The sequence below is a fragment of the Maniola jurtina genome, chromosome 5 (genome assembly GCF_905333055.1).
Source record: "Maniola jurtina chromosome 5, ilManJurt1.1, whole genome shotgun sequence".
Taxonomy (NCBI): domain Eukaryota; kingdom Metazoa; phylum Arthropoda; class Insecta; order Lepidoptera; family Nymphalidae; genus Maniola; species Maniola jurtina.
In genome coordinates, this window is record NC_060033.1 from 12193641 (window position 1) to 12209321 (window position 15681).

At 38.4% G+C, this 15681-nt stretch overlaps 1 protein-coding gene across 1 annotated transcript; it reads left to right on the forward strand.

Moving 5' to 3' along the window:
• The first annotated feature begins 243 nt into the window (after positions 1–243).
• LOC123865533 (collagen alpha-1(IX) chain-like) lies at positions 244–15497 on the forward strand. Its single transcript, XM_045906617.1, has 23 exons — positions 244–449; positions 2586–2641; positions 3088–3292; positions 3719–3911; positions 4525–4602; positions 5024–5110; positions 5499–5567; positions 5726–5764; positions 5844–5903; positions 6643–6705; positions 7064–7159; positions 7237–7315; positions 7739–7800; positions 8161–8257; positions 8863–8951; positions 9464–9571; positions 10146–10262; positions 11279–11395; positions 11818–11872; positions 12500–12601; positions 13923–14090; positions 14648–14710; positions 15149–15497. Exons 1-23 carry the CDS (start codon positions 427–429, stop codon positions 15259–15261), a joined length of 2139 nt encoding a protein of 712 aa, XP_045762573.1. The 5' UTR covers positions 244–426; the 3' UTR covers positions 15262–15497.
• The last annotated feature ends 184 nt before the right edge of the window (positions 15498–15681 follow it).

Sequence of the window (15681 nt, forward strand, 5' to 3'; positions counted from 1 at the left end):
ACCAGCGTAGTATACTATGGTCTAAAGCTAAGCTACCCCTCTCATATTGTGAGTAGACCCGTACTCAGTAGTGGGCCAGCGATTAGTTGATGGTGAATTCATCATCATCCTCATCCTTCTCTAAGTGATGAATAGATAAAAGGATGATGTTTAAATTATTATCTGTAGAAAATGTAGGTACTCGTGCAGCACAGACCCAGCTTGCCTCTGGGTCTGCGCTGACACTTAGTCACAATTCCAGTAATGCATGAACATTAAAAAGCTTGACAGACGAAATTAATTGATATATATCTTTGCGTACGTAGAAAATCTCGGTACAATGCTTTATTGGTCAGCTGGACTTTCAGTCTGTTGAGTGGAGTTCGCCCAGTGGGAGACCATAGATATGTGTTCTTAATTTGAATTTTTTCATTCGGTCTGACGAATATGGAAAATAAGGAAGTTATTAGGTGAGTTTTTTTTAAATTGGTTCTTTCATAATAGTCTATTGGCTGTTTTTCACATAAAGTCCCATCGCTATATCCGTGATACATCGTGATTCAAAGTGCAGTTCTACATAAGTATCTACTTAATGAGAAAAAATCTGGCATTTCAAAGAAAAGTTGTATGAAAAAGTTTATATAAATTAATTAAACTGGATATTAAAATCTGAAAGCATGGTGCGGATAATTTATTTGAGTTTTTAAAACTGTCGGTGTCGAATGGTTTAGATGCCCGACCAAACCAGTGTAAACCTCATCACGGTAAATATACAGGCAAAACAAAAACAAAACATTAGGATAGGTAGATAAAGATGCATTTTTATTCATACGTAGATAAGTAATTTATTATTTAAGTAATTTATTAAAGATCTTGAGAAAGTATTATGAAAATCAACCCGTAACTTTTGAGTTTCAGTCTTTCGACAATATTAACAAATCATAGGGATCTTACATGACATCAGTATTTTTTGTTTTGAATCAAGATGAGTAATGTTTGGACTCGTGTACAGCATTAGCAATTTATTTTATAGCTCAATAAGTAATACCGCAATGTTATTGCTAATTGAATCACCAAATAAACTTTTAGGTATCTAGTATAGTTGATTGCCATATTGGTCACGGACTAAGTAGGTACTTAATTTGGCGAGCGATCCTTTATTTTTTCTAAAAATATAATTGAGCAAGTAATAAATAGCCAAGAGCACGTAGGTATTAGAAATTATACATAATACAAATAGGTACCTAGACACCTTTTCGCTCTGATGAAAAAACCCGCGCGGCCAAGTAAAAATAAAAATCTGGCTTTGTAACGGAAGCCTAAAAACTTCATATAAACGAAAAGTAAAATTGTTTGACTTTTATCTTTCATTAGAGCTATATTATAGATATATCAGCTTATAATCAATATAAGATCAGCCTATGTGCGACCTGCACCTTTCGACCGGCTAGTTTTAGTAATCGCATTTTCTCTTACCATGATAAATCTATTCATTTTCGAATACCACAAATTCGGCCAGTCATTACAATTGGTATTGTTGCAATTGGTATCGATGCAGCTTTTCCATATTATCGAACACTAGATGTTTCTGATGTTCTCCGGATGCTTATAGTTATGTGCATCCGCAACGTCTGTCAAAACTTTTTTTTAAATTTAGATAAAAGTTAGCCCTTGATTGCAATCTCATCTGGCAGTATGTGATGATGCAGTCTAAGATGGAAACGGCTAAACTGGAAGAAGTTTGGCAGTTTTCATTAAACCCCTTTTGGTACACGGCATCGTACCGGAAACCTAAATTGCTTGGCGGCAAGGCCTTGCCGGTAGGGTAGTACTTTACTCGCCACGGTCGAAGCCGCCCACCAGACCAGAGAAAATTTAGAAATTGTAAAATTCCAAGTTTCTCCTGCCGGGAATCGAACCCGGGACCTTCCTGTAAAAAGACCACCACTCACCACTGCGCCAGGGAGGTCGTCAAAGATTCTTAATTTGCGGCGGGTCTAAATCGATCAAATTGAATTGTAACTACTTACTTATTCCATTTGACTTGTATGTTTTTGGAGTGAAATGACCCCATGGACCCGGTGTCATCACGGAATAGTAAACAGTTGAAGGTCAGCAAAAGTGGGGCACTGTAATTGGTTCCTGAATGGTCAATTAATTGTTAACCCGTCGCCACAAGTCGCTATCGAGATTTGATGGGCCGCCAATTGCGTTGCGAGGTCCGATTGATTCACTTTGATTAGCCTGAGGACGTAAATTCCTTATAGCACGCATGGACTCAAACTAGTAAATAACTGAGAGCCAACCAACTTGTGTACCAAATAGGGCTTCCAATACCGGGATCCCGGTATTGGCTAATACCGGGATCCCGGACTTTTTCAATACCGGTATTGAACCGGTCCAATACCGGGATACCGGTATTAAATATTTCGACTATTTATTAACGAGTATTTATATACCGGACCCCGAGATCCCGGTATTGAAAAAGAAATTCCGGTATTAATACCGGTATTGAAAAAATCCGGTATTTGAAAGTCCTAGTACCAAAGGATGCCCCTAACAAAGCTATGTTTTTTATATAGGTAACAGAATGATTTATTTTACAGAATTGTTCTACTGGTAGCGGTCCTAGCAACAGTTGTCAGTAATGGAGATCCCATAGGTGAGTGCCTATTTTTATTTTATAAATACTTTATTTATTACTTGATAGCTCAACTTTGACTCTAGCCTAACACGAGGTCAAATCGTGTTCAACCCTTAGTTACCCTCACCAGAGTGAAACTGTGCCCTCACTCTCTCTACCCTCACTCCCTTACAAAAAATCTAGTTACTAAATAGTAATGACTGGTTTCAAACAAGTCCCGCACTATGCATCCAGTCCTCACATATCTCTGGTGAAAAGCGGCTTTAGAGTGCAGACCACGTACTGGAAAGCGCTGGGTCTGCCGATATGAAAAAATTACAAGGAAACAGCTTTTTGGATGAGGCTCCCTGGGAAAGATCTAAAATAGTTTAAAAATATCTCTACGTTCTTAAAAGATGATACCCACATAACACTATGACAATGTGATGCGAATAATCTAAAACAAAACTTTTATTAATTTGCAGATACAATGTCCACACTATCACCACTATCTGACGCACCATGCTCTTACCAGAGTATCGGTGACTTTGACTTTCAGACGGTAGATCTCATAGCAGTGTACCGTCTGGACAGTCCAGAAACCACTGGCGTAACTCTAGTACAAGGGTCTCAGGACTTACAAACGGCGTTTCGGATTGGCGATGGAGCTAACCTGACTTTGCCGTTACGGTAAGTGAAAATTACGATCAAAGGTTGTTACGATCAGGACTTGATAAAAATCTACAAGAAGGTTATTGAGTTATATACTCAGCCTAAACAAGGGATTTGGCGAGTTCATTGAAGAGTTCAATTTATTGAAAGGATTTAGAGTTCATCAAAGGCAACACGGATTGCTGGGATGGCGACCTTAAAACTTCTTCCGCGTGGATTTAGGTTTTCCAAAAACCCCGTGGGAACTCTTTGATTTTCTGGGTTGAAAAGTAGGTAACCTATGTCACTCTCCAGGTTTTTAACTATACCCATGCAAAAAATCACGTCGATCCGTTGCTCTGTTTGAATTGATTGAAGGACAAACCAATATACAAACACACTTTCGCATTTATAATGTTCTGGGTAGTGATGAATTGGTAAAAGATTTAGAGTATCCCTTTTCAGGACAGTGTTTCCAAACGGCCTACCAGATTACTTCAGCATCGTTGGCACATTTAACGCTCACGGCCAACATCGCCCGTGGAGTTTGATACGAGCTCGGTCCCAGACGCTCCAGTTTTCCTTAACACTGCTGCCCAATATTCAAAAGTTTGCTGTATACGTCCAGGGATCCAGGGTTTTGTTCACTTCTCCTGAGGTACGTCCGGTATAATTACCTACACAGAGTATTTTTTTTTTAGGAGCGGTCAATGAAGCTAAAATAAATTAAAATCATTATTTAAGTAGATTGAGGAATTCCATCTAAGGACTGTCGTCAATTTTAAAGAAATTAAAAACAGTACTAAAAGAGTTACAAAATCGAACCCACATTTTTGCTCAAAAAAAAATAATAGTACCAGTAGCGCTTTTATTAAAGAAATCTTTCAACTGAGATTTTTGCTTCCCCAAAGATAAGTTATTCAATTTTTCAGCTCTTTCTTGATGCCTACTGCATATAATTATAATTTAAAAATTTACCTAAATTATTTACCTAAAAATCCAACCCAAACAAACCATCATTGCAAGAGGTCATCATAAAGGTGCCCACGCATTCGAACTGAACTGCAGCTGATATTCTCTCCAGCCGCGACGCGCAGAGAATATCGTGCAGCGGGCTGCCGCGACGCGCAGTTCAGCTGTAGTTCAGTTCGAGTGCGTGGGCACCTTAATATTTAATTTTATCCGAGAACTTGGGTGCGTTATAACAACAAGAAGTTGATTTCCTGGATTTTCTTAAAACTTTTTTTTTTATGTTGTTACCTGTGTTCCAGCTCTTCAGTCCAGGCTGGCATAAGATACACGTGGCAATCTCAAATGACACGGTACATGCAGCTGTCGATTGCGTAGAGGTGAGAAATACCTAATTTTACATTCTTCTTCTTCATATCCTTATCCCATGCTATGTGGGGTTGGCACAATGTTCTCTTTTATCCTTCCACATCTATATTCACTAATTTTGCATTAATTTTCAAAAATATATTCAAGTACCTTTATGGTGAAGTTTTATGCTGGGGCCACATTAAGGTTAACGTCAATGCCCAACAACGCCATATTTATCGCAATAATCAACGCGTTAAACTGAGTGGCCACACTTGAACGGTTAACATCTAATGCCAATTGGATTGTGGTCAAAATAACCTAAGTAACGCCAAACGGCATTGTGAATGCCGTTGTATGTTGATCGTGGCTACCTCTTAACGAGAAACGCCATTGAACATCGCGTTGATGGGTCAATAGTAACGAACTAAAATGACAGTTTTTGTTGTACAGTTAGAGACGGAGAGCATAGCGCAGCATGACTTCAGGAACGCGTCCTCTATCACCATAGCTACCAACGACGATGGCACTCCAGCGCCGGTATAGCTCCATTATCAGTATGCGTAGCTACTAGTACTAATATTACAAGTTTGTCTATCCAACTGTCTATTTGTCTGTCCCTCACCTTTTCATGACGATTTTGTAGAAAAGTACAGATCTGATAGGTACCAAATGGACATAGGCTACTTACTTTATATCCTGGAAAATCAAAGAATCGCCGCAGTTTTTTTAAAAACTTTGAATCTACGTGTATGAAGTCTCAGCCATCATATTTTAGTATATTTTTATTCAATTAATTAAGTTGTTAATTAAGTAAGTTTATCTTTTATCAATCATGGGGAATAAGATTCGTTAGAAAACGTTATTCACTGATGTCCTACTGAATCCTGCAGTTTTCCAATATGTCATGTTAATTTTATTTTTCCAGATAGACTTACAATGGCTATCTTTGAGCTGCAATCGGTATAACCTCACTGAAGAGAGCTGTGAAGAAATTGTAAGTAAAATAATTAAAACACGTTGTGATGAAATTAAATTAGGGATAGGTTTTGGGTTAAAATAGAACTTTTTTTACAATGCACGGATAACTTTTCATTTTTACTTATCAATCTCTCGTTTTCTTTTCATGATATAATTAAATCATTTTTTTTTCAGGATACACCGCCTGATTATTTAATTGCTACCATTCCACCAGTAAGTACATACATCTACTAATATCCAAAACAATTAAACTTATAATGTATATTTTCCTAAAGTAAATTTCTTGTTACAGCCTCCACCGGTAACCCCTAATGGGAGCCCTTTCATGCCATGCAACCAAACATGTCCTCCAGTAAGTAATTTTTCTATGGAGGGTGAAAATTAACATGGGAATGTGACTAATTCTGTTATACACAATCTCTAAATTAAACTAAAATGACAGGTCTAAATGAACTTTCTATAAAAGTAGTAGGTATTCATCCCTTTCCCTATTATAATGCTTCTTGAGAACAATTTTTTCGTATAAAATATAGCCTGTGTCGCCCGGACCTTTATGACGAATCAATTGACACCTCATTCATTAAAATCAGCCCAGTAGTTTAGGCGCTGCGGTGGAACACATAGTATCTGGATAGAAACTTACATACATAGACTGCTAAAATTATAACCCTTCCTTTTGGCTTTGCCGTAGTCGGGTAAAAAATAGCACAAGATGAAGACTTGTAGAGCGCTGCGCGTTTCGGCATTGCGGTGTAAGGTCGGCATTCCAGCACCTTGGACCCTCAGCATCTAACGGCTCTTCGAAGATTGAGCACTAGGTGGCCAGACGATATCAAACGAATTGCAGGGAGCCGCTGGATTCAGGCGGCTCAAGTTCGTGGCATATGAAAGTATCCACATAAGACCTATGTCCATCATTGGACCTCCATCGGGTGATGACGAGTGACAGTGTGGGCTGAAATCTGAAACTGTATTCTTCAAGGAAACCTGCTCACATCGAATCTCTTAAAGAAAATCATATCAAGCTGAGCGCATAGTACACTCTTATTTAAATTGCACGAAACATTTTAAAGTAATTGTTTTAATTTTAGGGACCCGAAGGCCCTCCCGGACCAAAAGGAGATATTGGTCCTTTTGGGTACACGGGTATACCGGTATGTATTCCTATTTGGCTGTTGCTATACCTTACTATACCTACTGTAGGTTTAGGACTTAGGTAGTCATTTTTGAAGTAAAACTTTTTCTGGTGCAACTTTTTAATAGTCATCTTTTATCCAAGTATTATACCAAGCATTTTTTTTTTGTTTTTAACTGTCGTGAAAAATATTTTAGGAAAATCATATTTTGCGTTTCTAAATTGTGAATAATATTATAATACTTTTTAAATTTACAATCAACAATACACTTTTAAATATGTATAGGTAGGTACAATTATTCTAGAAGTCACATAATATATATGTAACATAAAATTATGTTAGTCATTCAAAGTAACGTAAAATCGATATTTTTTAGGGAGAAAGAGGAGTTCCAGGGCCGGTTGGTCCGGTGGGACCCATAGGACTTAAAGGGGAGAAGGGGGAAAGAGGACTGCCAGGGAATTCGGATAATGTAAGTTTTATTCTCTTTCAGATTAAATAATTTTGATATACCCTATGGCCACGAGCATTAGTTTTTAATTTTTTTAGGTAACTTTGGTAGCCGGTCCACCGGGGGAACAGGGCCGACGTGGTCTCAAAGGAGATAAAGGGGAACCTGGACTTACAGGTATATTTTCAGTTTTATAAATTAAAACATCATCATCATATTCAACCCATCGCCGGTCCAGTACCTACTGAGGACGGGTCTCCTTTTAGAAAAAGAAGGGTTCAGGTTAGGTCCTCACCACGTTATTGCACGTTATTGTACCAAGTGCAAATTGGCTGACTTCACATACCTTTGAGAACATTACGGAGAACTCTCGGGCATGCAGGTTTCCTCACAATGTTTTCCTTCACCTTAAAGCGAGTGATATTTAATTTCATAAAACGCACATAAAGCTCCAAAAAGATAGAGGTGCGTGCCCGGAATCGAATCCCCGGCGACCTCCCGCATATGAGGCGGACGTCCTTACCACTAGGCTATCAAGGCTTTTAACCTTTACTCTAACTACTCTAACTATCTGTGTTTTATTAAACTTTTTGTTTTTAGGAGAGCCAGGTGAAACAGGGCTTGTTGGATTGGCTGGCATTCCTGGTGTGGATGGAAAAGATGTTAGTATTGTAATAACTGAGTGCAATTCTTTTCAATCCTATCGCTGTACATACATTCAAGAAGTAGATACTCTCTTCTTTTGTAAATAGAAGAAAATTTCTCCTGGTAAAACCTGCACGACAAACCACCGCGTCGCGTTTTTGTCGACTTATCGAAATTGGCGAAATTGACTTAGCGATAATAGCTACGCAGGTACTAAAATTTGATTTGCAGTTTCATTTTAAGAACAGCAACGTTTTTCTATGAAAAATTACTTAGGTTCGTAATTATAGGTAAATCATCATGTCTATTAATGGATTTCAACCTAATTTGAGATATTACTTTAAATACCTACATAGATATTCCTGCTCATATTGTAGGGTCAGCCAGGTCCCGTTGGGCCTATGGGGCCTCGCGGTGAGCCCGGTCCAATGGGTCCGCCGGGACTACCCGCTGTCAACGTCCCTTTTACGCATGGTGAGTTTGATATATCGAAATTACTGTTCAATTGAGTTTGCTAGCCGAACATATATATGTAATCCATTTGCCTAAACTGACTTAAAAGGTAAATAAGTAGTTTCTCTCCGAAATACGTAAGAAGGGCCTTTTAAAACATACATAAGTGCTTATGAAAAAAATTATAATATTTTATGATAAAGTTGTACTCTACTTACTTAGTTGTACTTATTTTTAGTTTACTCTAATAGCTGGTTTTTTGGATATTTCATCGATCGGGGGCAGAAAAAATCTAAGTAATATTTTTCGAAGTACTTAGGTATGTAATTCTAAATTTATTTGGGCACCTTTCTTTACAAAATAAGTCCAGCGCTCCTGGAGTGAAACTTGAAATACTGAGCTTATGTAAATAGTTGTTCCTATCTTAATTTAAAATCAAATTGCATATTGGCTGCCTTTCTGAATCAGGGACTATCTCCATTCTTTATATTTAACTCTAAAATTTCGCGCCTCTATACTGCGTTCTGGACACATGCAATTTTACTCGAGTATTAAAAATCACTAGATGAATTTCTAACAGAGAATGATGGCTTCCATATTCAAAAACTCTAAAATATGTTAACCAGGTGCGAAAGGTGAACGCGGTGCCCCTGGAAAACCGGGCCGTGATGGGGAGCCGGGGCAAATAGGACACCCGGGGATGGCTGGACCCACTGTGAGCTTTTATTTTAACTACCTACCCACTTTCAAGTCATAGTGTACCACATTTAACTTTATTTTGCCTGCGAGCAGCTATCCTGGAGACATGCAAGAATGCAATCACTAATTCACCCCTCACGATTTCTATTGGATTTTTTTTTCGACTAATCATTTAAGGTTCCAAACGTTAACTTGCATGCTACTCTAGTTGGGATGAAGTACCCAGATGCAAACAACTGACGTATGATTTGTTTTATGGTTACATTCAACCTATCATATTTTAATGATTTAAAAAAATTTGTGAGGGATGAAAAGTGAACCAAAATGCAACGCTGCCTCCCGGATTATACAAGTGTTAGATAGATAGGTATAATGTCTGGAACATCCCGGCAAGTTGAGGTTACGATATGTATGGATACGCCCACTGAGAATTTTGTCTCTGTCATTAATTGTATGAGATTACGAAACAGAGAGAGCCCTATACTAACTTCTTTCCGTGGGTAGAGTATAATATTGGCTTTTGTTTAGGGTGTGCCAGGTCTTCAGGGACCACCCGGTACGCCCGGCGTGCCAGGACAAAGGGGTCCATCCGGCTTGCAGGGACCTCCAGGTGAAAGAGGCCCGGAAGGTCCGCAAGTGAGTAATGTTACCTACAAGTATTTAACTGTTCGTTACTCAGATTCGTCATTGCAGAATTGCAAAAAATCATCAAGTACATTATAAGAGTTCGTCAAGATGAGTTCTTAAAAAAATATTAAATATAAGTTAGCAATAACCCTTAACAGCAATCTCATCTATATAGATCCCATGAATCAATGATTCTCTATGATAGAACCAATATAGAAGATAGAACACATTTCGACGAGTTCGTAGTTGTAGTTCTACATCGTCAAGACGACTTCTATATATATCTAGAGCTCAGTTCATATTAGCTATGGTAAATTGTAGGTACCTAGATGATTTTTTTTATTTCAGTATACCGATGATTTAGTCTAGGTCATCTCTAAATATATAAAAAGAAAGGTTGACTGACTGACATATCAACACAGCTCAAATACTAGACGGATTTGGTTGGGCATACAAATAGCTATATTATGACGTAGACATCCGCTAAGAAAGGATTTTTTTGAAAATTCAAGGTAAAATAGGGGTTTGAAATTTGTGTAGTCCACGTGAGCGAAGTCGCGGGTAAAAAAAATTCATGATCCAGGGTCCAGAAGGACGACAAGGGATACCGGGGCCGCCTGGTCTCCCCGGCACATCAGTCACAGCTCTACCCGGAATTAGTGTACCTGGACCACCAGGCCCTCCAGGGGAAGCGGGTCCCGTAAGTAATATGTTAAGTAAAGTTATTAATAATATCAGTTTTTTTCCATTCCCTATTAGGAGTGAAAATCTCCAATTGAATTCTCTTCTGTAAGACCTTTTACTCTGACATTCGTCAAAAGCCCATTTCTCGCTTATTCCCTAAACAGCTACCCTAGGACATAGTATGAGAGTAAGATAGATAGAGAAAGAAATAAAGAAAAAACGTTTGTTTTTAAAAGCTGTGCACCACACATTACCAGTTTTACCTATGGGTCAGGTTATCCCGGCGCCTCTAATACTTGAGCATCAAGTAAAGTCAAAAGACCTCAAAGCTGAAGAAGCGCCGGAATAAACTGTGTCATGTGTGGCACAACTCGAGTACAAGGAGTAGTAATGTAGGAGTAAACTCGTAAATGTACGTTCGTCTATCCACTCCGGGCTAAAAATTATGTATAAACTAAGTAACTGATGCTCGCAACTTCATCCGCGTGTATTTAGGTTTTAAAATCCCGTGGGAATTATTTGGTTTCCCGGGATAAAAAGGAGCCTATATCACTCTCCAGGTCTTTAACTATACCCATACGTCACGTCATCAAAGAGCCTCAATAGCTCAACCGGTACAGGAGTGGACTGAAAACCGAAAGGTCGACGGTTCAAACCCCGCCCGTTGCACTATTGTCGTACCTACTCCTAGCACAAGCCTGACGCTTAGTTGGAGAGGAAAGGGGAATATTAGTCATTTAACATGGCTAATATTCTTTATAAAAAAAAATCCGTTGCTCTGTTGCAACGTGATTGAAGGACAAACTAACAAAACAATAAGCCAACAAACACACTTTCGCATTTATAATATAAGTAGTGATAATATGGGTAGTGATTCCGTTAATAAGGTGGATAGATAGACGTTTCCAAGTAGGTATACAGTTAACAGTATACCCCTTAGGGAGGTTGTTTTAGGGTGGATAAACGGAATAAGCCCCTTTTGAGATGATTTTCTTGCGACCTATAAAGTGCAAGACGTAACTTCTCTTTCAGAAAGGAGACCCTGGAATGCCTGGTTTCCCCGGTAAAGATGGCTTGGATGGAGTACCGGGGCCACCTGGACAAAGAGGGTTACCTGGGTTGCCTGCACCAAGTAGTACGGTCATTCAGGTAAATGCTTCTGTTTTTTTCTTAGGTTCTTTCTTTACGCCTTTTTTATTCTATCACAAGTTAGCCCTTGACTGCAATCCCACCTGGTGGTAAGTGATAATGCAGTCTAAGATGGAAGTGGGCTAACCTGGAAGAGTTATGGTGGTTTCTACACGGCATTGTATCGGAACGCTAAACCGCTTGGCGGCATCGCTTTGCCAGTAGGGTGGTAGCTAGCCACAGCCGAAGCCTCCCACCAGACCAGACCAGAAATTTAGAAATTATAAAATTCCAAACCACTGCCGGGAATCCAAACCGGCAGGGGCAGCCTAAGTGCTTAAGATGCCCACCTTCTATTAGTCATCTTCTTCACAGCATCTCATTCCTTTTAGTTTCCAAATCCCTTCGATGACAAAATAAATTGCTTCTCTTATTTATTACAGAATCCATCGGTAACGGAAGGTGATGTTAGAAATATTTGTGAAGACTTGATCAGAGGTAATGACTTTTTCGATAATAGCGAGACCGCGTGCCTCGGAGAGCACGTAAAGCCGTCGGCTCTGCGCCTGATCTCTCTCCGGTCGTGTCGGATTTCCGACCCCTCAGGCTATGAGAGCTACGGAATAGATCTCCTGCGCAATTTGGCTGATCTCTATGAAGATTGGCCTCGTGGCCGAAATCCGATGGGAGGACATTTATTATTATTAGCAAGACAGCTTAAATTATGAAACTAGATATGATAATGCCCACGATTATGTCAGCGTGGACTTAGGATTGAAAATCTCGTGGGAATTCTTTGATTTTCAGGGGTAAAAAGCAGCCTATGTCACTCTCTAGGTCTTTATAACTATATTATTGTTGCGAAAAATTACGTCGATCCGTTGTTGTTCCGTTGCGGTTTTGAACGACAAACCAAGAAATAAGTGAAACTAGATCAGACATGATAATGCCTGCGACTGTGTCAGCGTGGATGTAGGATTGAAAATCCTGTGGGAACTCTTTGATTTTTGAAGGACATACCAACGAACAAACACACTTTCGCATTTATAACATGCCAGGGCAGCGAGTAGCGAGCGATTTCTTGGCAATTTAAAATGTTTAATGCGGATGAAATATTGTGAACAGCACGTTTCCAAGAGTTAGCAGCGAACCTCATTATACCAACAATAGCTCCGAGTGCCGGCAGAAGAGGACCCCCGGGACGTCCTGGACCTCCCGGGAACCCTGGTACGTACGCAGTTACTTTGATAAAAGAATTTATTTTATATAATAAAACCATCCAAAACCATCTACCGTCACACAGTTATGCAATGAGCCTTACTTCTTTTAGATGTTATTTATTTAAATTTTTTTAAACAAAGGTTATTATGATGTTGATGAATTTTTGGATGACAAATTTTAAATAGTGAATGCAATAATTAATAATAATTTGACATGTTTGTTACATTAAATAAATTCAATAAATTTTGCACGCCATGCTTGGCAGAATATGCGGTTCCACATAATATTTAAGACCAATGTACTCGTATATTATACCATATTCTAGCAAATAAACACTTCTTATTCTTCTTATTCTTATTCTTAAGAAGTACAAATTACAAAAATACACACACCGTCAGTTCCGTAATTTTTAATACGTATTCAAAAATTATTTAGAAATTTATTCGAAGTATAGGTAAAACACTATCATAAAAATTATAAAAATATAATACATAGACCATTACGGTTACCATTACTCATCAATGGGTATCACAGTTTACAGAGACACAACAATCCGACGCACGCCTGTTATCTCTTGGTAGTTAAATGACGACCACAATGACCCTTTAATATAGGATAGGGTCCTTACCCTCAAGTCCAAGGCCTAAGTTCAAGATAGTACCCACGTAGTTATGGCCCTATGTTGAAGGCCAGTTCGGGTCGCTCCTCTAGCAGCAAAAAATGCGGGATACTTAGTTTGAGATCTATAGAGCGCACATTGACTTTGCTTTGACTTAAGACACTTAAAACGAGATAGCGCTGTACTGTTGACATACAACCGTCTGTCTCTTTTTAACTGAAGCTTAAGTCTGAGCAAAGTCAAAGTAAGCTCTACAGATCTCAGCCTTTTGCTTGCTCGTTGCTTGATTGCTCTGTCTAGCAAGGTCTAGACGGCTTCTTTGAACCTCTGCATATAATATCATATTATCCTTACGCTGTGATGGTACTATGACACACAACTTTATGCTAGCTGCAACATTAGACACTTACATGGAAGTGTCAACACAAAGACTCAACTCAATCAGAAAAACGATGAGTGAACGCATTGGTAACGAACAGCCAGACAGACAAACTTTAATTTTTATGTATATAAGATCAGCAGAAAGCAATAATTCCCCTTGTATAGATATATCACCTTCTGCTGTATAATATTCTTTTTGTTGTTTTGATCGATCAACTGATTGAGTCAGTATTGGTGAAGATGATGAATCCATAAACTTCTAAATGCTGAAAAATTAATTACTCCTAAGACCATAAGTAAAACTCTTACATGAAATGATTTCTCTAGGGTTACCAGGCGAATCGGGTTCGATAGGGCCTCGAGGGTACCCTGGTGAGACTGGCGAGCCTGGCAGACCGGGAGCTATAGGCCCCGCTGGAGATAAGGGCGATAAAGGCGATCGAGGACCTGATGGAGTCGGTCTCCCGGGACCTGAAGGCCCTGGTGGATTACCAGGTATATAAAATTATGATATCTATATTAAAGTGCACGACATTAGACTAAAAAGAACGTACTTTGACTTTGCTCAGACTTAAGACACTGTTAAAACGAGACAGCGTTATACCGCTGGCATAAATCTGTCTCGTTTTAACTGAAACTTAACTCTAAGCAAAGTCAAAGTGCACTCTATAGATTTCAACCTAAGCCAAAACTGAATGTATTTCATAGACGAAAGTCATGTAAGTAATTCGTATAGGTACGATACAATCAAATTATTGTATTATAAAAGAAGTTATTTTGAATGAAGCCAAGTTTGTTGCTGGTAGGGTAAACTGTAGTGGCATATTTACTTGACGATTCAAAAGCACTTTAAAAGTTCATTTGAATAAAGTCTTTTTATTTCTATTTCTCTAAGCCAATAATTTTGAATTCAATAATAAAATAAGTTGTTACTTCCTTCAAATAACAAGAACGTAGGCCGTAGCTAATAAAACAGTCCTGGTAACATGTATCACACTTAAATAATAATTAGGGATAAAACGACACAAACGAACTTAAAGATTTTTTTCTAGGTCCAATGGGTCCAGCCGGACCCGAAGGAAGATCTGGTCCAAGAGGTGATCCTGGTCGAAATGGTAAGTTTTGAAAATTGTTTATTACAAGCTTATATCCGCGACTTTGTCCGGGTGGACTACACAGATTTCAAACTCATATTTCACCCCCTTAGTGGTTGAATTTTCAAAAATCCTTTATTAGCGGATGTCTACCTCATAATAGCTATCTGTATATATAATTTCAGCCCGATCCGTCCATTAGTTTGAGCTGTGTTTTGATAGATCAGTCAGTCAGTCAGATTTTCCTTTTAAATATTTAGATATACTCATTCTGCCTTTAGTTTTTTTAGATTCCCAAAGACTATTTCTAATAGCAAGACAGTCTATGCTTGAAAGAATATAAACTGGCAAACTTAGACTTTAGCTTGAAACGAATCGAATTAGTTACGAATCTGCGTACAAAAAAGTTACACTTGAAATGAGCTTGAAAGTATTTGAAAGTTACATTGAATATTTTAGGACAAGTTGGACCAAGAGGAGTACCTGGACCAAGAGGAACCTGTGAATGCCCCACTGTTGGATACCCTGGAGTGGGATACTATGCCTATTCAGGCAATAATAAGGGGCCATAGTCTGTCGATACCTTTGCAATCCAGCAGTTTAGTGCACTGATTCTTTGTTTCCTTTCTCGATTAAGTAAATGTTCATGTTTTATTACCAAGTAGTTTATGGATTCCTAGGATTGTAAATATTGTGGTCACATTTTGTTTTAAATTTAGGTTAAGATGTCAATAGATCTGAAAATGTATTTTTATGTGATTGTACTTAAATAAATCTTCGTGGCCAAAAAAATAAAGAGGCTTAAAATATTAAACTGATTTTAATTTTTTCTTTGTTTTTCTTCAATTCTTTAGAATTTTTTTTTTCTTTAGAAAGGAGGAAGAGAATGAAGAATTTTAACTTAAGTTACTTATTAATATCCTCATGAGATATCCATTAAACAGGGTGTAATTAGGACGCTAGCATAACAAAAAACGAAATTCTTATAGGTA

Coding starts and splice junctions, on each gene's coding strand:
- LOC123865533 (XM_045906617.1), top strand. CDS start 427: ATGGAAAATAAGGAAGTTATTAG. Junction 10,263..11,278: donor CTCCAGGGGAAGCGGGTCCC/GTAAGTAATATG, acceptor CTTCTCTTTCAG/AAAGGAGACCCTGGAATGCC. Junction 14,711..15,148: donor AGGTGATCCTGGTCGAAATG/GTAAGTTTTGAA, acceptor TGAATATTTTAG/GACAAGTTGGACCAAGAGGA.